We start from the raw sequence: 26,664 nt of genomic DNA on the forward strand, positions 1-26,664 counted from the left end.
GGGGCCCCTGGGAAACACGGCAAGTGTGTCGGGAGCTGCCCTGCCACAGAGTTAGAGAGGAGTCTGAATGCTTGTGCTACAGTGCTTTAATCATTTGGGGTGTAAATCTAGATCCGTGTATTTATTTTAATGTTTGTGCATCACACGGAATAATTATGTTACTTAAAATGGGGTGTTTGGATGATCAGTCTGTTACGGACATGGAATCACATGACGGAGGGGTGTATGAAAGTCAAAGAGATTTATTATATTCTTAGGTCCTAAAAGAGGAAGGCGCAGTGTGTCATGCAGGGGACCACCGAGAGGAGTGTTAAGGGAGTGAGCTCAACCAAGCAAGTGGGGAGCCAAGAGAGAGTGAGGACCTGTGGACAAGTAACCTCATTGGGGTCAAGGTGAAGAACACAGCACAAGGCATGAGGGGATTTCATCAGTGCAACTGAATGCCGCTAGGTCACAGGGCGGGCAAGGAGGGGAACCTGCCTTATCACGCTTGTGTACCTGGTCATCTGGGCAGGCTGCTCACAGTCTGTTTGTGGAAGACATCAGAAAAATATGAAGTTTTAAAAACTTACAATATGGGTTTAAAATTTATTTTGTATTAGTCTCCTTGGTAGCAATGAACTTACAGAAAGGAAAATACTTATTCTCATTTTTTAGGGAAGTTGATGACAAATGTCCACTATGGGGGCCATGGTGGTATCACCGACCACATGAAAACAAGATACATACGTGCCAGAAAGCATCAGCACAAGAATTAGAAATTATTTTAAGAAGGCTGCAGAATTTGCTATGTTCCAATGCAGAAGGTGCATTTACTTACATTCTATGAAGTAAGGCTTTTCATTTAGAACAAATGACCAATCTTCTAAGTTAACTCTGCTTTAATTCAGTTTTTTTGGTCTGTGCAAACAAAGGAAGCAATAGCTATTAGTGTTTTGGCTCCATTTATAAAAGAAAAATTTTATATAAACATTTTATACTGGTGTCTTCAAATGACTCTAATCGAAAGTCAGCTGATTCCAATAATGGTTTGATCAGGTTTTTTCAATACTTACAGACTCACAGTAAAGCTTTAGGAAGTTCATTCTGGCAAAGGCAAACATTTGACATTATAGCGAATGTTATTATAAAGTCAAGTAATAAGTTCAACATTGATGACAAAATTATATGGTGCATGTGTGTGTGCTGATAATCAGAATTTCGATGCAGTACAGTATTGTGGCAAAAACTATGTTCTTATTAAATAAAGAAACTTATGGAGTAGAATTCCATCTCCAGAATTAGTTTTGTTGCACACATAATTCAATATTATACTCAAACTTCAATATTTTACAAAACCACATAGAAGCTACAGTTGTCAACATTTATAAATATTATAAATATACATAGAATAACAGAATTTTAAAATTCAGTTACTGCTAAATACAAAAAAAAAGGCCTTTAGGTTGGCAGAATGTTCTCTACTTTGTGTTATCAATCAGATTTTAGAAATGTTTGTTCCTTTGAAGAACAACTTTGTCAATTAAAGTTGTATAAAATTGTTTAAAACCTTTTTTTTCTTCTTTTTTTTTTTAAGATTTTATTTATTTATTTGAGAGAGAGAATGAGAGACAGAGAGCATGAGAAGGAGGAAAGTCAGAGGGAGAAGCAGACTCCCTGCTGAGCAGGGAGCCCGATGCGGGACTCGATCCCGGGACTCCAGGATCATGACCTGAGCCAAAGGCAGTTGCTTAACCAACTGAGCCACCCAGGCATCCCTGTTTAAAACCTTTTTAATAGGACCTCTAAACTTAGGTTGCATTCTGAGCATAAACAATTTCAGATCTTCAGTTAAAGTATTCAGTGACTGTAACACCAAACGGCTTAAATTTTAAAGCTTTTAGAAAATTACAATTATTGAAAAAAAAGTTTATAAGCAGAAATGTTGAAATTTATCCCTATAAAAGCTAGAGGATCTAAAAAATTGGAATAAGGGTTTTAACTGATATTCTCTAATTGTGCTTTGGAATGTCTCTATTTGTAAGAAGAATTTCTTGTTTTTAATTGTGATAAAATTCATATAATATTTACCATCTTAACCACTTTTAAGTGAACATTTCAGTAATGTTAAATATACTTGCAAAACTGAAACTCTATCCCTGTAAAAGAACAACTGCTCACTTTCCACCTCTTCCCAGCTCCTGGCAACCAGCACTCTACTTTCTGTCTCTCTGAATCTGACTTACTCTACTACCTCACCTAAGTGGAATCATAGAGTATTTGTCTTTTTGTAACTGCCTTATTTCACTCAGCATAATGTCTTCAAGTTTCATCCATGTTGTAGGAGGTGTCAGAATTTCCTACTGTGACGGGGACAAACCATGAGAGACTCTGGACCCCGGGAAACAAACTGAGGGTTACCAGAAGGGACGGGGCTGGGGGAATGGGGTAGCCGGGTAATGGGTATTAAGGAGGGCACGTGTTGTGATGAGCACTGGGTGTTATACGCAACTAATGAATCGTTGAACACTACATCAAAAACTAATGATGTACTATATGTTGGCTAGTTGAACATAATAATAATAAACAATAAATTAAATTAATTAAATTTAAAAAGAAAAACACAATCTTAATCATCAGACCTCCAGGAACCTATAGACTCAATTTCCTAGAGCCCTAACATCACCTTCACCTCCATAGGATAGAAAACCCTGTGTAATCAGTCACTCCCTCCAATCACAATGCAGCTCGTTCTGTCCATGGGTCCTGTCCCTGTGCTATAATAAAAACACCTTTTTGCACCGTGAAAAAAAAAAGAATTTTCTACTCTTTTAAAGTTGAATAATATTCCGTTATACATATATACAACTTCTTGTTTATCCATTCATCTGTCAATGGACATTTGCGATGCTTCCACCTTTTGGCTATTGTGCATAATGCTGGCATGGAAATGTCTTTGAGACCCTGCTTTCAATCCTTTGGGTAAATCCCCAGAAGTGAAATTGATGGACCATATGATAATTGTATTTTAAATTTTTTGAGGAACCGCCATAACGTTTTCAACAGCAGCTGTACCATTTTACATTCCCACCAAACAGTGCACAAGGGTTCCAACTTCTCCATGTCCTCACCAACACTTATTCTCTGCGTTTTGCTGTTGTTGTTTGTTTTTTGAAAGTATCCATCCTAATGGGTGAGAGGTATTTTCCTGTGGTTTCGATCTGCATTTCGCTAATGATCACTGATGTTGAGCATCTTTTCATATGCTTGTTGGCCATTTGTAAATCTTCTTTGGAGAAATGTCTATTCAAGTCCTTTGCACATATTTTAATCAGGTTATTTGTTTTTTGTTGTTGTAGAATTGTAGAGGTTCATTATATACTCTGGGTATTCACTCATTAAATACATGATTAACAGATATTTTCTTCCATTTTATAGGGTGCCTTTTCACTCTATTAGTTATGTCCTTTGATGCGCAGAAGCTTTAATTTTTTTTTTTTGCTCTAGAATTTTTATGTCGCCCAATTTATCCATTTTTTTATTTTTGTTTCCTGGGCAGCTCCCCACCTGCGCGGTTGAGCCCACTCCTTGGCGCTCCTCTCCCGCACCCCCTGCGTGGCGCAAAGCTGCTGCACCACCCAGTCTTCCCCAGTAGAGGGGGGTGGAGAGCAATGAGGAAACGAGGAAAGAGCGGGTGAAGGCAAGAGAATCGAGGTACAACTTGAGAAAACTATTTGTTCATATGAGCCAGCATAAACAAAGACCTTAACAGAGTATGAAAAATCTAGGCGGTCCAAAAGAAATAGGTTTCGGAGGCTCTTGAAAGCAGCGGTCAGCTAGAGCCTTCATTCATTCCCTTCAGAAGCAAGCAGGCCCTTTTTGGGGTGACATGTGCAGGGAGACAAGGTTCGGCACTAATTACGGTGCGTCTGACGTTACCAGCCATCCTCCAGAAGTCCGCTGTGAAGGGGAATGTAGAACTAACACAGGTCGTCAGATCCACAGATTGCTGGGATGATGCAAACACATTATTCTCTCCAAATTAAAGCACTTCATTCACGTCCAGAGCCTGGAAATGCATTTTCTCGTTAAAGGTCAAGAAAAGCAAACACTGCTTGAATTTAATTGGCAGTGACAGAGGCAGGAAGACATTTTGAGGCAGGAAATGAGCTAACATTAACATGACAGGTCCTTGCATCTTTAATCGTGAACTCCTGTTTCAGAAATACTTGATTTGTCACTGAAAGAATGACACCAGGCTGGCATGTATTTTACTTCCTGGGCTCTCATTCTCTTAAGTAGCAAATCTAGCAAAGGAGAATTTAGTTCACAAAAGGAGGGATTCGATAGGGCCAGTCACCGTGTGAATCTGTAATTGATTGTCCATTCTAAATTGGTGCCCTGAAGCAAGATCGAAGCACAAGATAAAAATCAGACCTCTTGGCCCTTCGTTTTGTTTATAAATTTAGGTGTGAGAGAGTTGGTCAAGGCATCAGGTGAAGCGGTTCTATCCTGGAACCCACGACTATTAACTAGCGGCAGCTTCAAAAGGTAGAAGGGACTTGGTAGGTTGGAAGGGAGCTCTTGAACTGTTGACCTAGTGAATGAGGAGAAGGCCTCAGTCACCTGCCATCATTCTTAGAACCGCCTGCTACTACTAATCTTTATTCTGTAACTTGAGAACGTTCGCTTAAACTCTCTAATCTTTGACTTCTCAATTGCAAAACAAGAGTAGGACACTCAAAAAAGGGATTAGTGGTGATGGTCTGAAGGTGGCAGCAGCTATGGGGGATTTTTATGTTGTTCTTTCTGCTTGTCTGTTTTCTCTGATTTTTTTTAGAGAAAAAAAACTAAGGACTCTAATTCATTATAAAACATCAAATAAATACAAATCTCTGAGTACCTAGAGATACGACTGCTACTACTACTAAATAAATATTTTTTTTAAAAAATCAAAAGAGGGGCGCCTGGGTGGCTCAGTCGTTAAGCGTCTGCCTTCGGCTCAGGTCATGATCCCAGGGTCCTGGGATCGAGCCCCGCATCGGGCTCCCTGCTCCGCAGAGAGCCTGCTTCTCCTTCTCCCACTCCCCCTTTCTTGTGTTTCCTCTCTCGCTGTCTCTCTCTCTGTTAAGTAAATAAATAAAATCTTTAAAAAAAAAAAATCAAAAGAAAGAAAAAGCTCATATTCACTAACTTCTTCCTCTAGAAATTTAAAGAAACATTTATTCTACCTTTGGAGAGGAACTATATTTCATTTCCAGTAGATGAGAAAAATCTCTTCTTTATAATAGAATACCAGCTAATAAATGGGAAAGGAAATCACCATTTTCTATCCCCCCAGTGTAATAATTGATTCAGGTAAGGATCATCAATAGATCCTGGAAAGCATCATCCCACAGATAATTTGCAAGTGAGAAAACATCACTTTACAATGAAGAGATTAGGTGTCACCCACCAATAGTGGGATGGCTTAACATGTGCTTCCTGAAGCAATGTTTTTGCCAAAAGTGTTTTCCTGAATCTAATCAAGCTTTTGAATCTAACTCCCAGGATACAGAAAATACAGTGGATAGAGGAACATGGTAAATGACACCATAGTAAAATAATGAGATAAGTACAAAATGTGGGAGATTCTACCTTTTCTCTTTAAAAAAGACAGTGTTCTAAAAAGATAGCAGGGGACCATTCTAGACCTAGCATGAAGAATCTGAACTACCACAAGCAATGCATGAATCTTGATTTGATCCTTGCTTGTTTTTTTTTGTTTTTGTTTTTGTTTTAAAGATTTTTATTTATTTGTTTAACACAGAGAGAGAGAGCACAAGTAGGCAGAGCAGCAGAGAGAGGGAGAGGGAGAAGCAGGCTCTCCGCCGAGCAGGGAGCCTGATGCGGGGCTCAATTCCAGGACCCTGGGACCACGACCTGAGCCGAAGGCAGCCGCTTAATGACTGAGCCACCCGGGTGCCCCAGTTTTTGTTTTTTTTTTAAAACAGCTATAAAAGATGCATTTAAGACTATTGGAGAAATCTGAATATGAACTAAATTTGAATATTAGATGATATTAGGAAGCTATTGTTAATTTCCTCAGTTATGATAACAGTATTTTGATTCTGAGGGACACTGTTCTCAATTGTAGAAGATACACACTGAAGTATTTATAGTGGAAGTGGCATAATAATTTTAGCTTATTTTCTAATGGCTTTGTTTATACACACATAAACACACACAGATAATGCAAATATGGTAAAAATGTTAATTAATGTTGAATTTGGGTGGTGAGTATCCAAATACTCATTCTACTACTATTTCAACTTTTCTGCATGTTTGAGATTTTTCTTTAAAAATCTTAAGTCAATTTAAAGGAAAGAAAACATGGGGATGATTTCTTAAATGACAAAAGAAAGTGACGAATAGCTCTATCATAGTTAATCTGAAAACAAAAGAATCCTGTTAGAAAATATTATTTCAAGTTGACCTCATCCTTTTAAATTTTTAATTTTGTTTGTGTTTTATAGTGTATATATTAATATAGTGGTGCATATAAATAATTTATAGCAAGGATTTACATAAATACTTGATATTTACATAAATACTTGATATGAAGAAATATGCATGCTCAAAATTTCCTGCTCATGCACTGTGCATCAGCAATATTTGGAGACTACTTCCATGCCTACGGTTTCTCATGTTTCCAGGTCAACTTTTAAACTGCCATCAAGGCAGGTAAAATAATCCAGTTGCAAGATTACAGAGCAGAGAGGATGTAAGCAGAGTGCGCAATTAGGATTTGTTAGGGAGGCTTCAATCAGGATCGAGTGGTTTTGGGAGGCTCCCACTTAAGCATCAGAAGTTAGAACTGTAGCTGCACCAAGATTGAGTAAAGTCAGAGAGAGCTCTCTAGCCTGCATTTCTCTGTCTTCAAAGACTTTCACTCTGTCTAGGGGAAATTGGGAGTCTGTGAAATGTAATCGATGTCTCCTACAGCAGTGTGTCTCTGGCTGCAGTGTTCCCTGGAACAGCATGATGGTCTTCTGGGGGAAAGTAACGAGTCGCAGTGGCAAGCAAATATATCCTCACTCCTAACATTGTCCTCCAAGCCACACATCCTGCAATAAGAAGGGCAGTTTGCTATTGGGAGGAGGCTGCAACTGGGGCAAGTTTGGAGAATGCTGTACTGGAGGTCTCTGAGATCCTTGTGAGATGGGTTTGGGTGTCATATTGCTGGTTACCATGTGGCTGGTTACCATGTGGCCACCAACAGACAGACTTTTTTTTTTTCTCTCCTGTGAGTGCCAGATCGCAGGTGCTCGGACAGCTGAGAGTGGGGCTCTGTTCCTGGTCTAGGAAAGAAAATAGGAAATTGGAGGCGGGAGTTGGAAGAGAGGGAGCAGAGGATTGCCTAGAGGTCAGGAGATGTCCTTCACCCTAAAATATCTTCAACAGATTTCCATAGCCAACAGCAGCCTTTCCCAAATGGAATTCTGATTTTATAAGATGTTTATTAGATGAGGCTCAAAAAGGAGTATGGTGGTGATATAAGTTTGTGAAATGCTGGACTAAATGGGCTTCTCGGAGACACAGCATAGCCTTGCATAAGCAAATCTGTACGGTGAGATCTTCAAAATTGGGTTTATAGTATTTACTGTCTCTGAAACTTATATAAACATGACTTTTTTTTTTTTCTGGAGCATTCTGGAAATTCTAGAATATCCATACACTCTTTCATTCAACAAATATGTGTTGAGTAGCTGTAACCGTGGCAGACATTGTTCTTGGCACTGAAGATGCAGAAATAAACAAGATAATGTTCTTTTCCAAATGGAGTTTATATTCAAGTGGGATGGCAGCAAGTAAACAAATAAAACTGGGACTATGAAGCAGTATAAAAAGGGCTATGAAAATAAAGCAGGGAAAAGAGACAGAAAATGGTGGCATGTGGGCTTGAGGTGGTGGCTATTTTAGGTCAGTAGTCAGAGAAGGCTCCCTGCAGAGTGATATTTGAGTAGAGACCATGAGTGAATGGCAGTGGCCATGTGAAGATCTAGGGGAAGAGTATTCCCAACACAGGTGACAAGTAGAAAGACACAGGGCAGGAGGGAGCTTGGGGAGTTCCAGAAACATCAAGAAAACCAGAGTGTTGAAGGTAGAATGAGCAAGATGGGAGGAGGGGCAAAAGACCAGGAGGGGTAAGAGACCTCTATCTTTATTTTTTTTAAAGATTTTATTTATTTATTTGAGAGATAGAGCGCACAAGTAGGCAGAGTGGCAGGCAGAGGGAGAGAGAGAAACAGACTCTCTGCTGAGCAGGGAGCCCGATGCTGGGCTCAATCCCAGGACCCTGAGGCAAAGGCAGATGCTTAACCGACAGAGCCACCCAGGTGCCCCGAGACCTCTCCCTTTAGTAGAGGTAGGCAGGAGCCCATCATGAAGGGCCAGGTCATGGGAATGTTCAGGGAAGAGGTGAGCAGATGCAGACTGTGAGTTAGAGGGCAAGTTCCTTACATTCCTCTTTTCCCTCTAACTCCTTCACTGAATCTTATCTCTCCATCCCTTAAATAGTGACACTCGAGATCTTGTCCCCAACTTGTTTCCCTGGTATTACTCCCTCCTTTGGTGATTGTGGTGGACATGACTAGTGTGCACACGATCTGGTTCTCATCTTTTCTGGGCACCCCTTTCAGTGGGCAGGGCCATGTGACTGCTTGTGACCAACAGCCTGTGAGCAGCAGTGATGAGTTCACTTTCAGCCTGCAGCATTGGATTCGCAGGGCCTCACCGCCAACTTTCTCTATTCCCCTGGCAGTCCTGGTTAAGAAGTTCCCAGGTTCCAGATGGTGCAACTATAAGATGATGAAGCCTCTGAAAGCCTGGGATGTCAAGTTGTCACGTTAGTGTCCCGGAGAGTCACCTAACACAAAAAATCTTGGCATAAGAAAACTTTCTTTTTGTTAAATCACTGAGATTTTAGGGTTATCCCACCATAACTAACCTAACTGAATGGTACACTGATATAACAGAGTGGTTCTCAAAATTTTGAGCCTTAGGATTCCTTTTACTCATAAAGATTATTAACGACCCCAAAGAGCTTTTGTTTGTGAGGGTCATATCTATAGTGACATATCATTTTGGAAATTGTAACAGAGAAATTTAAAATATTTATTTATTAGCTCATTTAAAAATAACAAACCGGGGCACTGGGTGGCACAGTCGGTTTAGTGTCCAACTCTTGGTTTTGGCTCAGGTCGTGATCTCAGGGTTGTGAGATCGAGCCCTGTGTTGGGCTCTGGGCTCAACAAGGAGTCTGCTTGAGATTCTCTCTCCCTCTCCCTCTGACCCTCCCACTTGTGCTCGTTCTCAAATAAATAATAAAGAAATCTTTTAAAAAACTAAAATATGTCATTTGGAAATATCTTCTCCCATTCTGTTGGTTGTCTTTTGGTTTTGTTGACTGTTTCTTTTGCTGTGCAAAAGCTTTTTATCTTGATGAGGTCCCAATAGTTCATTTTTGCCCTTGCTTCCCTTGCCTTTGGCGATGTTTCTAGGAAGAAGTTGCTGCGGCTGAGGTCGAAGAGGTTGCTGCCTGTGTTCTCCTTTAGGATTTTGATGGATTCCTATCACATTTAGGTCTTTCAACTATTTTGAGTCTGTTTTTGTGTGTGGTATGACCTCACTGATATGAGGAATTCTTAATCTCAGGAAACAAACTGAGGGTTGCTGGAGTGGTGGGAGGTGGGAGGGATGGGGTGGCTGGGTGATAGACACTGGGGAGGGTATGTGCTCTGGTAAGCGCTGTGAATTGTGCATGACTGTTGAATCACAGATCTGTACCTCTGAAACAAATAATGCAATATATGTTAAGAAAAAAAAAAAGAAGAAGATAGCAGGAGGGGAAGAATGAAGGGGGGGAAATCGGAGGGAAATTGAACCATGAGAGACGATGGACTCTGAAAAACAAACTGAGGGCTCTAGAGGGGAGGGGGGTGGGAGGATGGGTTAGCCTGGTGGTGGGTATTAAAGAGGGCACGTTTTGCATGGAGCACTGGGTGTTACACACAAACGATGAATCATGGAACACTACATCTAAAACTAATGATGTAATGTATGGTGATTAACATAACAATTAAAAAATTTTAAAAATAATGAAAAATAATAAAATAAACAAAAAATGTATTTTATGAAAAACAACTAGTTTTTTTTTAACTTAGTGAGATGAGTGGCATTGTTCTATTTTCTTATAAATCTTTCTAATGCCTCTCTTAATAGAAGATAGCTGGATTCATGGATCTACTCTCATATGTTGTTTTGCTTAAAGTATATAGAGAAAAGTAGGCCTTACACAGATATGTACTTGGGAAAGGAAGAGTATTTTAATAGGCTTTTCAGATAATTATGGATATTATTTTTGATATGTCACTGAAGTTAGAAAAATGGTAGCTTCTGAAAGGTTATTTACAATATGTAGTCTGAAACTAAATTAATGAACCATACAGACAGGCTCTGTTACATTAAATTCCATTGGTCTATCTTTTGCTTTGAATGGATTTTACCCATCCCTGATTTTGTAACACACACTGGTCATTTGGAAAATATTGGCTTGCTCACTTCTGCAGCTCTTCCAAATGTCGACACACTTCATTATATTATATTACCATGATAACAGTTTTGAAAGCTTTGGGAAGCTATCAAGCTCACAAGTGACAAATACAGATTTTCCAAAATTCTAATTTTTGCTTGAAAGCTCAAGTTTTACAATTACAACAAATACTGTTGGTTGTTTTCCTTAAAAAACAGGCTCGCTTTGTACTTTTTTGAGGAAACATCTGCCAAATACTCAAATTTGAATAACCATAGCATATCTGCTATTCTAATCATTCTTTCAAGTAAAAATTGTGTTCTATGAAAAAATCTACTAATTCAGCTTGTAACTCCCTCATACAAAGGCTTTTCCTCAAGATTGAGAATATATTTCAATATGCAGCAAGACGGGATATTTAGATTATAATCCAGCATTCCCTTCTCTGACTAGTCCCATTTTACCCATTGTTATTTGGCTAATTGCCTCATTGCCTTTGTAAACTCTGTGACTATAGACCCCATGTCTTTTTCTCCCTTGAACCCCCATAGTATGCAGTAGTCATTGTTACTAAATGAATAAATATCCAGCTTCCCAAATAGACTGTAAGCACATGGAAACAGGGATTCTATGCCGTTCTGTGCTAGACAGGGTCTTGGGCACAACAAAGCACAACTGTGGTTGCTTATGATAATAAAGGTTGCATACATTGTATTAGGATAGCCAGTCATAATGTCAGCAGCAATTCATCTTTATCCCTTTTCTCTTAGTATCTATTGTAGAGGAGCTTCGTAAGTATGGTTTACAGATTGGCAGGAGGAAAATACATACATAGACACAGACACACCACACACCCCATTATAGATTCCTACTCAAGAAAGAGAACTTAATAGGAACAAGGTGGTCTCAACAGAGCAGGGTTGGATGCAGCATGTCAGTGTGTGGTTTCTCCCACCACGGGGTGTGTTGGTGACACTGAACTCTGCACACAATTAATTGGAAGAAAGTCACTGTCTATTTATTCCCAGCTTTATGTCACCATTCTTGGAAAATTATGCTCGCAATCTATTTGCTTTCAATGACATGAAATGAATGTTTACAACCACTAGGGATCTTCCAGTTCTAGAAACCAACAGTACTGACAAGGCCATCCTCAACCTGGGGCAAAAACAGAAGCAGGGTCTGGGTGTCACTGAAAAATCTTCATGTCTCAGCTTCCCAAGGTCCCAGAACCAGCCCCCCAACTCCAACAAGAAGTCAACAAAAAACATTTGCTTTCAGAATTAAGCACATTGGTAAGAAATGTCTGTGTACAATTTTTGGCTGAGATATAGTTTAAATTCTGTGAACACCCATGATAGGGAGAGTTGGCTCCTATACGCGGTTTAGGACGGCAATTACTTTAAGAATCAAGTTTTTGTTAACATTGCTCTTGTACCCACTGACAAGCTAATGTCATCAGTTTTCCTCTCTTTTATAAGTCTCAGATTTAAATATGGTCCAATTCCAAGTGGCAAATGCTCACTACACTCTAGTCAATTAAGTCATACATTTATATATTATACTGAAAAGTGTCTTCGGGATGATTATGGAAGCCACATCAGACTATATTTAAAAACAGCTACCATGAGGGGTGCCTGGGTGGCTCAGTCAGTTGAGCATCTGACTATTGATTTCAGCTCAGGTCATGATCTCAGGGTTGTGAGAATGAGCCTGACATTGGGCTCCACACTGGGTGTGGAGCCTGCTTGAGATTCTCTCTCTCCTCTCCCTCAGCCCCCCTCCCCACTCTAAAAAAAAGTTACCATGAGCTATCACATTATTGCCAAGAAGAATATTCTGATTAAATGCTTTTTTCTTTCTGAAAGACTAGTGTCACCTTTTGCATTCTCTTTTTATAGCAGCTTTATTAAAACACATAATCCACAAACCATAAAATTCACACTTTGAAAGTGTACAAGTCAGTGGATTTTAGTGTATTTACAGAGTTGTGCAACAATCGCCACTAATTATAGAACATTTTTAACAATCCTAAGGAGACCCTGTACCCATTAGCAGTCACCTCCTGTCCCTGCCTCCTCCAGCCCCTGGCAACCACTAATCTACTTTCTCTGGATTTGCCTATTTTGGATACTTCATATAAATTAGTTCATATAATATGTGGCCTTTTGCAGCTGGCTTCTTTCACTTAGCACAACCTTTTCAAGGTTTATCCATGTTATAGCATGTATCAATCCTTCAGTTCTTTTTCATTGCCAAAAATATTCCATTGTAGGGATATGCCACATTTTGTTTATCCATTCATCAACCGATAGGCATTTAGATGTTTCCACTTTTTGACTATTATACCAATTTTATTTATATTTATTTATTTTTTAAGTAGGCTCCAGGCCCAGCGTGGAGCCCAACACAGGGCTCGAACTCACAACCCTGAGATCAAGACCTGAGCTGAGATCAAGAGGCAGACACCTAACCAACTGAGCCACCCAGGCTCCTATACTTTTGGACTGTTATAAATAATGCCTCTATGGACACTGTGTACAAGTTTTTGTGTGAACACATTTTCAAGTGTTTTGGGGATATATCTATGAGTGGATTAAAAAACCCTTTAAGGGGCGCCTGGTGGCTCAGTTGTTAAGCGTCTGCCTTCGGCTCAGGTCATGATCCCAGGGTCCTGGGATCGAGCCCCGCATCGGGCTCCCTGCTCCGCGGGAAGCCTGCTTCTCCCTGCTTGTGTTCCCCTCTCTCGCTGTGTCTCCCTCTGTCAAATAAATAAATAAAATCTTAAAAAAAAACAACCCTTTAAGGATTAAGTCAGTGCAGGGATGAAAATGAGTTCAAAGATTTTTTTCATACGTCTGTCAAGCCCCCAAGACTAAAGGGACATTACAAGGGGCAAATCAGTTCCTAAATAACAGAGGCAAAGTCAGAATAATAGGTAATAATAGTCTAAAGAAATATTTATCTTGTCCTGGCCAGTTTAAGTTAATTTTAGTATTACATAATTAACTTTGAAAGACATTAAAAAACACTAAGAGAACAATTATAAAGCTGTCTTGCTCTTTTAAATTATAAATTCCTAGGTTCTCTTAGAATAGAAAATATTAGTGTTAGATGAATATTAGGACACTTTTGGTTTAGCGATTTATGATTTCAATATTGTGCCTATTGTGGTGTTCCCATACCCAACTGCTATTAAAGATTCGAAACTGGATTTCAAAAATTCTAAGTCACCTAAAATGAAGAGTATTACAGGGCCTGAGTAGTTTGAGAACAGAGATATACTTCATAAAACTGGAGAATAAAGGGTTTCTTCTTGAAATCTTGAATACTAGCAGACAGCTTGCTGCCTTCATCTGGGGACAAAAGAACCTAATGTCATCTGAGAAAACGATGGTCAAAAATCACTTCTAGATCTTTTCATGTAAAGAAGGAACATTGAGAGTTAAAATAACCATGCAGGACTTTAGTTTGAAAAAGAAACTGTCAAATCCTTTGACTTTTTCTACTTTTAAATTCAGACATAGAGTAAATTACAGATGTGGGGCACGAAATAACATTGCCTGCAGGGTGGACATTTCTACGGTTTAGTTGAATATATTTTCAATATCCATTTGATACTCATTTCCCCGAGTTTCAAAGAACAAAAGTAGTAAATGAAATTGTAAAGCTCATACCCTGGGTACTAGAAAAATAATAGCCATTATATGATGGCTGTCACTCTCTAAAGCCTGGTTCTGCTTGAAGAATTACTTCAATAGCAATAAAAGACGCATGCGCTCCCACCCATGATGTAATTTTCCTGGTTCTGCTTGCCTCATATTCTATAAAGATAGAATCTTTGGAAAAAAGAAACAAGGTCAAAGTATTGTGTGACCCATGGCTTTTACTTTTTATTACTAACACACAAAGTACATGAAAAATATCAATTATTTCTCTTTAACTCTCTGTCTGCTTCCTATTTCCAGATGCTTTAAATAGGATAGAAAAAGCAAGGCAACAAAACAAATTCCACCCACTGCATCGAAGGTTGATATATCAATGTTTCATCTGCACAGTCAACAGCAAAGTCATAACTATCAAAAGAAGGAAAACAATTATCGCTTAAGTGCCTCCTTAGTACCTGAATTTTTTCCATACAGAATAACTGTGAGCCATATATTATCTCAGAAAAAAGTTACTTTCTCCTTTTCATAAACTTTTTTGCTTCTTGCAAAAGCTCTTCCACATCTTCCTTCTCTTGGTCTTCCTGTCCTGGTTCCCAGTCAGAATCTTCATCTGTCGGCTCATATTCTTCCTCCTCATCATCTAGAAAGCTGTCATTGAGGTCGTACTCATTGGGTTGCCCAACATTATCACTGTCTTCATCTGATACGCTTCTCACTGAAAAAAAAAAAAAAAGAATTTGGCAGCCAACATATCAATCGCCACTCAAACCCAGGAGTAGAGATATCTAACTGTAAAATGTCTTTCTCTGACAAGAAGAATTAATTTTACTTAAGACATCACTAACCACCACAAATTTCTAGAAAGGGGGCTAAAATTACTCTTTGTTAGACTTCTAACTTTTCCTACCATGAGGCTCCTGAAACTAAAATGTCCTGTGAGAATCCTAATAATGGTTCCTTAATAATATCATAATCATATTCATGCTACCTTACCCTCGGGGTGGTAAAATATAGTTTTGTCCCAGGTACTTACTGTCCCTCCCTGTGACATGATTAATTTAACCAACCCCACTGACATCACACTTGGTCAAAGAAAAGTGGATGGAAATAGTTTGTGCAACTTCCAACGGGAAGCTTTAAGTGCCTTTCTGTGGTTCTGCTGCTGTCCTTTTCCCTCTGCCACCATCTCCCTCAGGTCCCATCCCAGCTCAGGGATGATCCTTCAGCCTGGATTCCAGGATGAGAACCCACATCGGACAAGGCCACAGCTAACATGCAGCCGAAACATGAGGGAGAAATACACCTATTTATTGCTGTGAGGCACTGAAATCTGGGGACAGTCTGTGGTCACAGGAGAATTGGCACAATCTGATTAACACACCATGTTTGTGATCAAATGAGAAAATATGAGTCTATACACTTTGGAACGTTTGGTTTTATAGATCTTACAGTTCATATTTCAGGGACTGTGATTACTGAAAATATCAGGATTGCTATGGTAACAGCCATTAAAATTTATAGATTTCTAAATAATAGTACAGAATTTATAGATTTCTAAGTAATATTATAAAACTAGAATTATAATACTAGAATTCTTCGGTCTCCAAATCCACTTCTTCCCTCATCCCACTCTGTTTTATTTACTTTCCATTGCAAGCAACAGGCATGTTTTAAAATAAGCAGCGAGAGACTCTAGGATGATGTGGAACATTTAAGGAACAAGTAGGAAGATTCTATCTGGAAATCTCTGAATGGCAGGATCCCTATGATCAACACCACATATACGGGTTAAAAAATTACTGTTTGTACTCCTGTATATGCTTTACTTAACTTCTTCCTAAAATGTTCACATGCAATAGATAGATGTAACTTAAATGAAACTCAAGAAATTTGAGGAGGAAGAAATGATGACAAAAAAAAAAAAAGGTAATTTATCTGCCCTCTTAACTCTCACAGCCCAGACATTTACATTTTTCTTAATATCACCATTCATTTCCAGAGAGGATTTGAGACAGCTTATAATAATGAGGTCACAAAAAAATACAAATAAAAGTAGAAACTAAGAACATAAAAACCAGAATGTAAACATGTCAACCTTCATTTTTAACATAATTATTAGAAACTGAGCATCAGGTTTCTCCCTGAGTTTCTCCGCAGCCAAGGCTAAAAAGGCTACATAATGATTTGCACAGTTCTCATTAGCATAAGAAGCACACCAGTGCCTTAAGGGAAATCTAGCATTGTATTTATTTGTAAACATTTCTTATCTCCTGTACACATCCTGAGGGCATGTTTTATGTCTAGCTAATCTCAATTTCCCATAAAACTTTTATGATGGGAAACAGTTAAAAAACATTTCGAGCGTAGTTTTGCAGATGGCGAAGGAGGGAGGAGGAAAGACCGTCAACGTCTCTGTTCTTGGCCATTTGGCTTTGGAAGTATCTCATATATATAACTAGTGACATCTCAGTAACGCGTCTCCTCTCAGATTCAGAAATTAACCTAGCAGATTTACAAGAAAAACATATACAGAGGCTCCTAGGTGGCTCAGTCGTTAAGCGTCTGCCTTTGGCTCAGGTCATGATCTCAGGGTCCTGGGATCAAGCCCCGCATCGGGCTCCCTGCTCAGCGGGAAGCCTGCTTCTCCCTCTCCCACTCCCCCTGCTTGTGTCCCCTCTCTCGCTGTGTCTCTCTCTGTCAAATAAATAAATAAAATCTTTAAAAAGAAAAACATATATAAAGCTGAAACACCTTCAGGTTCTCCTCCTGCTTTATTTGGCTGTTCCTTCTCAGGCTCCTTTGCTGGCTCTTCCTCAGATCTTCCCAGTCTCTAAATGTTGGAATATTCAAGTTTCTGGCTGGGATCTCTTCTCTAACACACTCCAGTCTTAAATCCTAAGTTCCCAAATGTATATCCTAAGCCCTGACCACCATCTGAATTCCAGACTCCTTTATCTCACTGCCTATGGGTTCTCTCTACTTGCATAATGAACAGGCATCTTGAAACATCATATTCCCAGAACACAACTCTTGAGGTGCTTCACCCAAATCTAGTCATTCTTTTATCAGTCTTGAGTATATGACTTCTCCAACCTTCCAAGAAACCTTGGAGTCATCCTTGAATATCCTCCACTGAAAACCCAATATCCAATGTGTCAAGAGATCCTATTGGCTCTGCCATCAAAAACTATCTGCCACTTTTCACTACATCTACTCCATTCTCTGGTCCCCATACCATCATCTTCTTTTTTCAGTCAATTCCAATGTTCACCCAACTGGTTTCTCGCTTCCACTCTTATTTATTCTCCACTGAGAAGCCAGAAAACCTTCCAATATCTTTTTTTTTCTTTTGTTGTTGTTTTTTTTTTTTTTAATTTAAGATTATTTATTTATTTATTTGAGAGCAAGAGAGCACAGGCAGGGAGGGTCAGAGGGAGAAGCAGACTCCCCGCCGAGGCAAGGAGCCCTGAAGGGGGTTCGATCCCCAGACTCCAGGATCATGACCTGAGCCGAAGGCAGTTGCTTAACCAACTGAGCCACCCAGGTGCCCGTCCAATACCTTTCTATCTCACTCTGGATTAAATCTGAAGTCCTGACTTGGAGGTCCTGGCCTCTAAGACCCTACACAACTAGCTCACTGCTAGCTTTTCTGATCCCATCTGCCACTCCTTCCTTATTCTCTTTGTTTCATACCCTTTTTCTACTGCTCCTTGAATAGGACAAGCAGGATCATCTCCAGGGCTTTTGGAGGCACCATTCCCCTTGCCTGGCATATTCTTCCCTCAGATAATCACCTGTCTTGCTCTCTCCTTCAAGCCTCTGCTCTAATGTCAAATTATCAGAGTCCTTTCACCATCCTATCTGAAGTGGCACCTGTCCCCCACCACACACAACATTGCCATTCTGTCCTCTTACACAACTTTTTCTTCTCAGCAGTTATCACTATATGATGTCATATAGTTGTTTACACTGTCCACCTTTGTAAAATTCTACAAGGGCAAGGCTTTGCCTCTATTGTATCCTCAGCTCCTACAACAATGTCTAACACATGGAAGACATTTAATATATATATTTGTTAAATATATGACTGGATGAACAAATGAACAATTTGCAAATCAACTGCTGAACACCTTTAGTTTTACAGAAACCCTTATTATAACCTACACTTTTTATCACTAGCCTGTCAATACAATGAATTACATTAAAGACTTTTATCTAAGTCCTGCTAATTGAAGGGGCTTGAAGCTTCAATGAACCCTGGAAAGCTTTAGCAACTTACTGGGCAGGCTAATTTCTTGAGCAATAAGGTCATGTTATTCCTCAAAAAATTGTTTGTATCTATCAAATCTTCATTTATATAAACATCACATTCATATTCTTTTAAATAGGAGGTTCAGAATCTAAAAAAAAAAAAAAACCCACCCATAACAGAACTCCATGTAGCTGGTAGTCAAATTTCATCCATTGTACTTCACATGAACAGGCATTTCGTGCTTAAGTAAAAGCACCTGAAGAGCCAGCTCATGACAAAGGCAAAGTCAGCTCTATGTCCTGCGTTAGCAGCGCCAGGTGGACACTTCTTAACAGAGTACTGAACGCTGACATGTGATTATTGTCTGGAATCAATTACAATGGATCCTCTTTAGCAAATTCAATCAGTGACTTTAAATATCCCACAGTGTAAATGACAGCTAGATGGAAGCTTACCTTTTTTTTTTAATTGCTGAAGGTGTTTTTAGAAAAATAACAGTTTCTGCCTTTCAGTGTAACTAGGCTATGCAGATAGTGAAACGTGACTTACTTGGAAAATGCTTTGAATAAGCACACTTGTTGATCTCAATTATTACATGACTTCCTGAATCATGGGAATAAACTCAGGACGCAGGGTTCTGAACTAAATATGGCTAGCACCTAACCTAGGAATAAAATGCCTGTTTTTAGCATACAATTTTTTATTTTTAAGATTTATTTGACACACAGAGAGAGAGTGCACAAGCAAGGGAAGGGGCAGAGGGTAGAGAGAGAAGCAGACTTCCCGCCGAGCAGGGAGCCCTATGCGGGGCTCGATCCCAGGACCCTGGGATCATGACCTGAGCCAAAGGCAGACGCTTAACCAACTGCGCCACCCAGGCGCCCCTACAATTAAGTTTTTATGCAAAAGGGATATAAGCAAAAGCAAAAAAAAAAAAAAAAAAAGCCCATGCATGTATTCTCTAACTGGGCAAGCTGAAATATATAGTATGGTATCTGAATAGCTGGATTTAAAGTGATAAAACTAATAAAGTTCACATAAACCTTGCTAGTAGCACTGTTTGCTATATAAAAATTTCAAAGAAAGCTCATACAAGGAAGCTTGCTGGTTAGAGAACCAGGTAACATACATGAGGAATCCCATCATGGATGATCCCAAGCCAAGACTCCAGTATTGTACAGATAATGTCATGATTGGTGAAAAGCTTATTAAAGTACAAAAATAGTAACAGGAGACACAGCCAGGAACTGTTTAATTTTCTTTACTCAATAACAAAACATAATTTTTAGTGTTATTTTTTGTAGATTTCCACAGAATTAAATAGCATAATTGCATTTCTGAAAAAAATAAGTGCTTACACATAACATTTTCTTAAATAATGACTAGCTGATTTGAAATATAATTTTTTTTAAGAGGGAGAGAGAGAGAGTGTGTGTGCAAGGCTGGGGGGAGAAGTGGAGAGAGAGAGAGAAATCTTAAGCAGGCTCAATGACCAGCACACAGCCAAAGAGAAGCCTGAAATCATGACCTGAGCCAAAATCAAGAGTCTGATTCAAGTAAGCCACCCAAGCACCCCTGAAATATAATTCTTGAGTGTGTCTAAGAAACCAGAAGTGTGCTTGTTTCTTCCAAATCGAGGTGAACTCTGATGAAATAATTTTTTTTTCTCTATCTTCACCTAGAAGTTTCTTGCTGATAGTTATTGCTGTTTTTATGTGGTTGTCCATCCCCCTCATCCAACAGAAAGTTTCTAAAAAGCAGCTGTGGTTTAAGAGAGAGGATAGACTGGGGAGTAGAAGCCCAAAGATCTAGGTCATAAACAAGCCCATAAACAATGAACAAGTCACTTAACTTAATGGCTTAATGGAATTTATGTTTTTATCTCTGAGTCAAAGGATGTTGATTGAATTACTTCAAAAATCTTTTCTGACTCCAAAGTTCTAGTTTTAAGGCCAAAGTAGGAATCATCACTTTCTCTCCAAATCAGTGAAGTCATATGGAACGTAGGGATGACAGCCTGACTGCACGAAGCAGCACAGGACAGGCGGTCACTTAGTTTTAAAAACTGATGGGTAATGCTGGACTTCCATGATGGAAAAGAACCGCCTTTAGGAAAGTAACAAACTCTTGGGCGCCTGGGTGGCTCAGTTGGTTAAGCGACTGCTTTCGGCTCAGGTCATGATCCTGGAGTCCCAGGATCGAGTCCCGCATCGGGCTCCCTGCTCAACGGGGAGCCTGCTTCTCCCTCTGACTCTCCCCCTCTCCTGTGCTCTCTCTCTCTCATTCTCTCTGTCTCAAATAAATAAATAAATAAAATCTTTAAAAAAAAAAAAAAAGGAAAGTAACAAACTCTTTTAATGTATTTAAAACAACAGAAGATTAACTATTTGATATTAGGCTGTGGTCATTTCTTAATTTCTGTTCATGTGGAGGGATGTGTCATATCAGAATAACAATTCCTAAGTTTGTATCTAACCTTTTCTTTACGGTTTAAAATTTCACGGCCAGTTCTTACCCTAAGAACATAAGTCTGAAGAGCTAGTGAAGAGTACACTGGGTCAAATGCATGTTGGAAGAAATGTTGATTTTTACAGAGAGAAAAGATCGTTCCAAAGTGCTGATTTTTCCAAACAGATTTCTGGTGTTAGGATCTAAGATTGTCATCTTAGATGACATCTAAGAGATGCTTCATAGCAGATTTACAGCTTAACATCATAATTCTTCAGATTTTATTTTCCTTTCTTTACCAGTAAATCTGAGAACTAATTAGGATATTAATTCTCATTAAGTAAAAAAACTTTTAGCCCAATATTCTAAAGATGAAAATCTACTACATACTACAAGAATAAACACTTTTTTAAATACTTCATTTTACTACGAAAGACACATCTTTCTCATGCACCAACCTACTAGCTGGATATTCATAGTTTAGCCTTGGAAAAGCAGCTTGTGTATTCTGATCTACTTTATTATACATGAAGTTTATTCCTCTTTTTAAATCCCACTGCACTAGCCTTTTTTGTACCCCCAAATCTCTCCAATTTCCCCACACTAAGCAGCAGTTTATAGAATCTCATTTAAGTTCCATTAATTTCCACAATAGCTTTCTAGAACTTTTGGGTTCTACTTCTGGAAGAAAAGTATATATAAGCAAATGTGTGCATACAACTGCAGAACTAGAGAGAAATTAAAATAACTATCAGTAGAACATTCTAAAATTTCAGCCATGGGGAGCCTGGGTGGCTCAGTCATTAAGCATCTGCCTTCAGCTCAGGTCATGAACCCAGGGTCCTGGGATCGAGCCCCACATCGGGCTCCCTGCTCCGCGGGAAGCCTGCTTCCCCCTCCCTACTTATGTTCCCTCTCTCACTGTGTCTCTCTCTGTCAAATAAATAAATAAAACCTTTAAAAAAATTTTTTTCAGCCATGGATGGTACCTATAGCCTAGAATAACGCATATCACATAATAATAAAAGCCAGAATGACTCCAATAATCAGATAATAAAATGCTGGTGATAATTTTTTTTTAATGTTGTCAACAGGTAAGGTAGCTAAGAAAGTATAAAATAAAATTTTCCTGGCATTGATTACTCTTGCATTCAGTATTTTGTGCCAAAACCACAGCAATTCTAAAAAAAAGTGTGGAAAGTTAGTGAAATTTTAAACCAATTAGATATATAAGAAGCTTAAGAGATGACAGCAGTCAAACCTACAAAAAAAAAAATACACTACATAAATTGTTACATGTGTGGAAGAACTCTGTAGACAGAAATGTTTTAGGAGTGCTACAAATCAGAAGTTAAATAGTAAGAGTTCAATGCAGTTATTTTAACACCAGTACCATATTAAATTTTATTGTCTCATTGTGTAGTTATGATACCCCCACCTCAAATTCAACATGTTTATTTATTTATTTATTTATTTATTTTTAAAGATTTTATTTATTTATTTGAGAGAGAGCACAAGAGGGGGGAGGGTCAGAGGGAGAAGCAGACTCCCTGCCGAGCAGGGAGCCCAATGCGGAACTCGATCCCAGGACTCCAGGATCATGACCTGAGCTGAAGGCAGTCGCTTAACCAACTGAGCCACCCAGGCGCCCAAATTCAACATGTTTAAATTAAAACAACAACAACAACAACAACTACCTGGCTCTTCCTCCTGATCTCTATGATATGTAAATGTCATCCCCAGTCTCCTGATAAATTGTATTATAATTCTGAGGCATCATTATTTCCTTTATGTCATCTCAGGCCCCAAACCAATTAGTTGGCAAATCTGACTGATTTTTCCTTCAAAATCTCACTTGTATCCATGCCTATCTTTCCATTCTCATGGTAGCCACCCTAGCTCTGGCCCTTTATTCAACTGCCTGACATCAGAAACCTTTCCCCACTCTAACTCAGACGGCTCATTGTTACCAACTTGATTTGGATAAAATACCACCTCACCATTACATGCCAACGCACCCACATCTTAGTCTAGTTTTCAAGAGCTTCTATAATCTGGCCTCCATACATCTTTTTAGTATCATCCACGGTAACTACAGACACTCTCCGTATTAGTTAAACTGATCCACTTGCTAACTCCACACACCACTTACCATCTTCTACCTCGATGTCCTTCACTGATCCATGACTCACTTTGTCTGGGATATCTTCTATCTACCGACCACAGAGCTAAGAAACAAAGATGATTTAAATCCAACCACCTTAACCACCAACTTAGCCTAAATTCCCACACCGTGCTCTACCCTGGTAAGCCCCAGCAGAAAGTGCTTCTTCCCTCTCCTCAGAGATTTTAGACCATCCTGCCACAAGCATACAGAGCCGGAGCTGGGTCTCAAGGATCTCTATTAACTGTGCTCACTTGGAAGACACGATAATGAATCAATAAGTGTATACTGAATCTATATAAACGAGATTAAGATCTTGGATGATGTTAAACTTGAAGGATTCGGGAGATGAAAAAAACAAGGACGTTAGAATTCAGTGTTAGATATCTCTAAATTAAGAAATATGAGACCCCAACATTTAATTTAAGATTGGAAATACTCCAGACACCTTAATTTATAAGTTTTAGAGTAGAAAGAGTGTTCTGACAATATCGCCACATAACAACCCTTAAAAGTAGATTAAAAATATAAAATTAAATGTTGGGATGCCTGGGTGGCTCAGTAGCTTAAGCGTCTGCCTTTGGCTCAGGTCATGATCCCAGGGTCCTGGGATCGAGCCCCGCATCGGGCTCCCTGCTCAGCGGGAAGCCTGCTTCTCCCTCTGCCTGCCGCTCCTCCCCACTTGTGTGTGCTCTCTCTTTCTGCCTCTCTCTCTGACAAATAAATAAATAAAATCTTTTTTAAAAAAATTAAATGTTGCTTAAAAATATCTACACTTTTATAAAAACTGGCTTTCCAATGAAATGAAAAGCTTCTGTTAAAAAAAGTCGGTTGTAAAAATATGTTCTTCCTTCAGAAGATTCCCTAATAATAATTCATAGAAAACTCAGATTAAACTATGTCATCTGATGCACATTGATAGTTTTTAGGAAAATGGGTTTTTTTTTAAAGATTTTATTTATTTATTTGATAGAGCGAGAGAGCACAAGCAGGGGGAACAGTAGAGGGAGAGGGAGAAGCAGGCTCCCCGCCAAACAGGGAGCCCAATGTGGGGCTTGATCCCAGGACCCTGGGATCATGACCTGAGCCGAAGGCAGACGCTTAACCATCTGAGCCACCCAGGCGCCCCTAGGAAAATGGTTCTTATTTCTATAAAGATACAGATGTGTCAAATGCATTATCATGGGACAGTGTTAAACCTTGCCAATAAAATATGCTTTAATCAACATACATTACATGACTCCTGGTAAGAAAGTTTATTTAACCACCAGAAATGCTACATCATTAGATACAGCCCCAGTAAAAAAAAAGTATAACACATAACATATAACCTCTATAACCTATTAGCTCAGATAAAATGAGTTGTGTCTAAAGTACTAAAGCACGAAAAGTATGTTTCAATGAGAAATTTCAAATGGAATTCTCTTATGGTGAAATTCCTTATTTTTATCACTTGGTTACAAGGGGGCTGTGTTTATGCACATACATGTGCATGGGGTCATAGCCTGCAGAATATGCATTTTCTTCTCTCATTCTGTGGGCAGAAATACTGTGTGCCAAATTTGCCTCTGCATTATATAAATGATATGAAGAAGCCAGAATTTGTTAAAGGTAAAAAGGATTCGAGTTTGGAACTGGGAAAAGAGAAGGTAGAATGGATGCCTGCACCTCGGACTGAAGGACATTTGATGGTTGCTTCTCTGGTATCTGTCCTCCCTCGCTCTCTTTCCCCCAAAACTTTAGTTTCCGTCAGGCATCCCTGTGGTTCTGAAGAAGGAGACCCTACCCTAGTTCCAGGGGTGGTACAAACTCATCAGTGATCCCAGTAATTCATATAGTCCCTTTGTGGGGGGAAGAGCCAGTCTTAGGATGATAATGACCCCCTCTAAAGACAGAATGATGAAAGGAAATTGGGTCATTGGTGACATTACTGACATTACTAATGAGCCAAAGCAGTAAATCTTGTCTAAATCCATCCACACTTTGGATTTTTCACTTAAAGAAGTCAGTAAGTTCTCATTATCACTTAGGCTAGTTTGAGATTTTGTTTTCAGATACTAGTCAATAAGAGAATTCTAAAAGATATAAGGATAAATATATTGTTGTGCAATGATTGTAGAAAACATTTGGTGTACAAAAAATTTATCACTCTTTAATCTAAGAAAAATCATTAAAATCAGCAAATACATAGAAGCAGAGATAAAAAAAATTCACATAACTGGAAATTGTACCTAGGTTTAACAAGAGAATCATTTGAATATTTCATTTTGTTTCCTGAAGTAAAATTACTTACCTGGAAGTGCACTATGTCTGTATTCTATCTTGTGCTGGGGATTCTTCCTAAAAAAAAAAGGAGAAATCAAAACTAAGACCTAGTTTTCCAATCACTAAATATTAGTAGGACTATTTAAACTAGAACAAGAACAACAACAAAAATAAACAAGAACACTCACTAACCTACAAATAAAATTAGGCCCCAATAAGCCTCTTATTGAAAAGCATTCACTTTTTTTGTTAACTATGGTCACCATGCTGTACAAAGCATTTACTTTTTTTTTTAAGAATTTATTTATTTGAGAGAGAGAGCATGAGCAAGGGGAGAGGCAGAGGAAAAGCAAGAAGCAGACTCCCTGCTGAGCAGGGAGCCCGACATGGGGCTGATCCCAGGACCGTGGGATTATGACCTGAGCTGAAGACAGATGCTTAACTGACTGAGCCACCGAGGCACCCCCCAAAGCATTTGCTTTTTAATTACAACATTTATTAAGTGCCTATTACAGTCCAGGCATATTTCTAGATGCAAAGTTATACTGGTGAACCAGACAAAAGTTTTTCCCTCATGACTTACTGGAGAAAAACAGTATGAGATGAAGTACAATATATCATATTCCCAAAATATGATACACTGTATTTCTAAAATGTCAGTGCCATACATCACATATATAAACATACAAATGTATAATAGTGTATAAAACATAGAACACAAAGTATCAAATATGTGTGTGTATGTATGTGTTTGTAATGTCTAAAAGGATACTTTTAGGGTCTTCTTGAATCCAAAGACAAAAGCATCTAAGTCATGTCTCTAAAGATCCTCAATTGTTAGGAGAAAACAAAAGTCAATTTGCATTGAGAAATTTATACGACATATTCCAAAGTCATACAGAACCTACTGTTTGGATATCTATTTTTGATTTTATGTACCTATGATCTCTTCTATTATTTTATTAGTTAAATGAGTGTTGGGGTACACTATATATAAAGCATTCTCCAGATAATGCAAAACTGCCCAGGCAGCAAAAATCCAAAGCAGTAACTGGTCGATCATGACCCACTTGATGGGGGCCTCTCTTGGGGGACTGACATAGGAGAGCTGGGGTACACTGACAATAGGTATGTGCTGAAGTGCACAGCTCATACAAAGCTGTTGTGAGGATTCATGAAGAATACAGAGCAAGTCCTTAGTCCAAGGACGTGATAGGTTGTAAGTAATTAATGTTAGTCATTGACACATCCATCATTGGTTCAATAAATAGTCATGGGGCACTAATTATATGTCAGGCTCTGTGTCAGGTGTCAG

The 26,664-nt window shown here is 38.9% G+C and overlaps 1 protein-coding gene across 1 annotated transcript in view; it reads right to left on the reverse strand.

Moving 5' to 3' along the window:
* Window positions 1–13,413: 13,413 nt before the first annotated feature.
* The window catches only part of APLF (aprataxin and PNKP like factor), a 90,224-nt gene continuing 76,973 nt past the window's right edge, over window positions 13,414–26,664 (reverse strand). Inside the window, exons 9-10 of the mRNA XM_035001396.1 lie at window positions 25,378–25,424; window positions 13,414–14,935 (exon numbers count right to left, since the gene is read on the reverse strand). Of these exons, the coding sequence (XP_034857287.1) occupies window positions 14,730–14,935; window positions 25,378–25,424 (253 nt within the window). The 3' untranslated portion in view covers window positions 13,414–14,729. The remainder of the gene's footprint in view (window positions 14,936–25,377; window positions 25,425–26,664) is intronic.

Source organism: Mirounga leonina, unplaced genomic scaffold (assembly GCF_011800145.1).
Source record: "Mirounga leonina isolate KUSES-001 unplaced genomic scaffold, KU_Mleo_1.0 Mir_125, whole genome shotgun sequence".
Classification (NCBI taxonomy): domain Eukaryota; kingdom Metazoa; phylum Chordata; class Mammalia; order Carnivora; family Phocidae; genus Mirounga; species Mirounga leonina.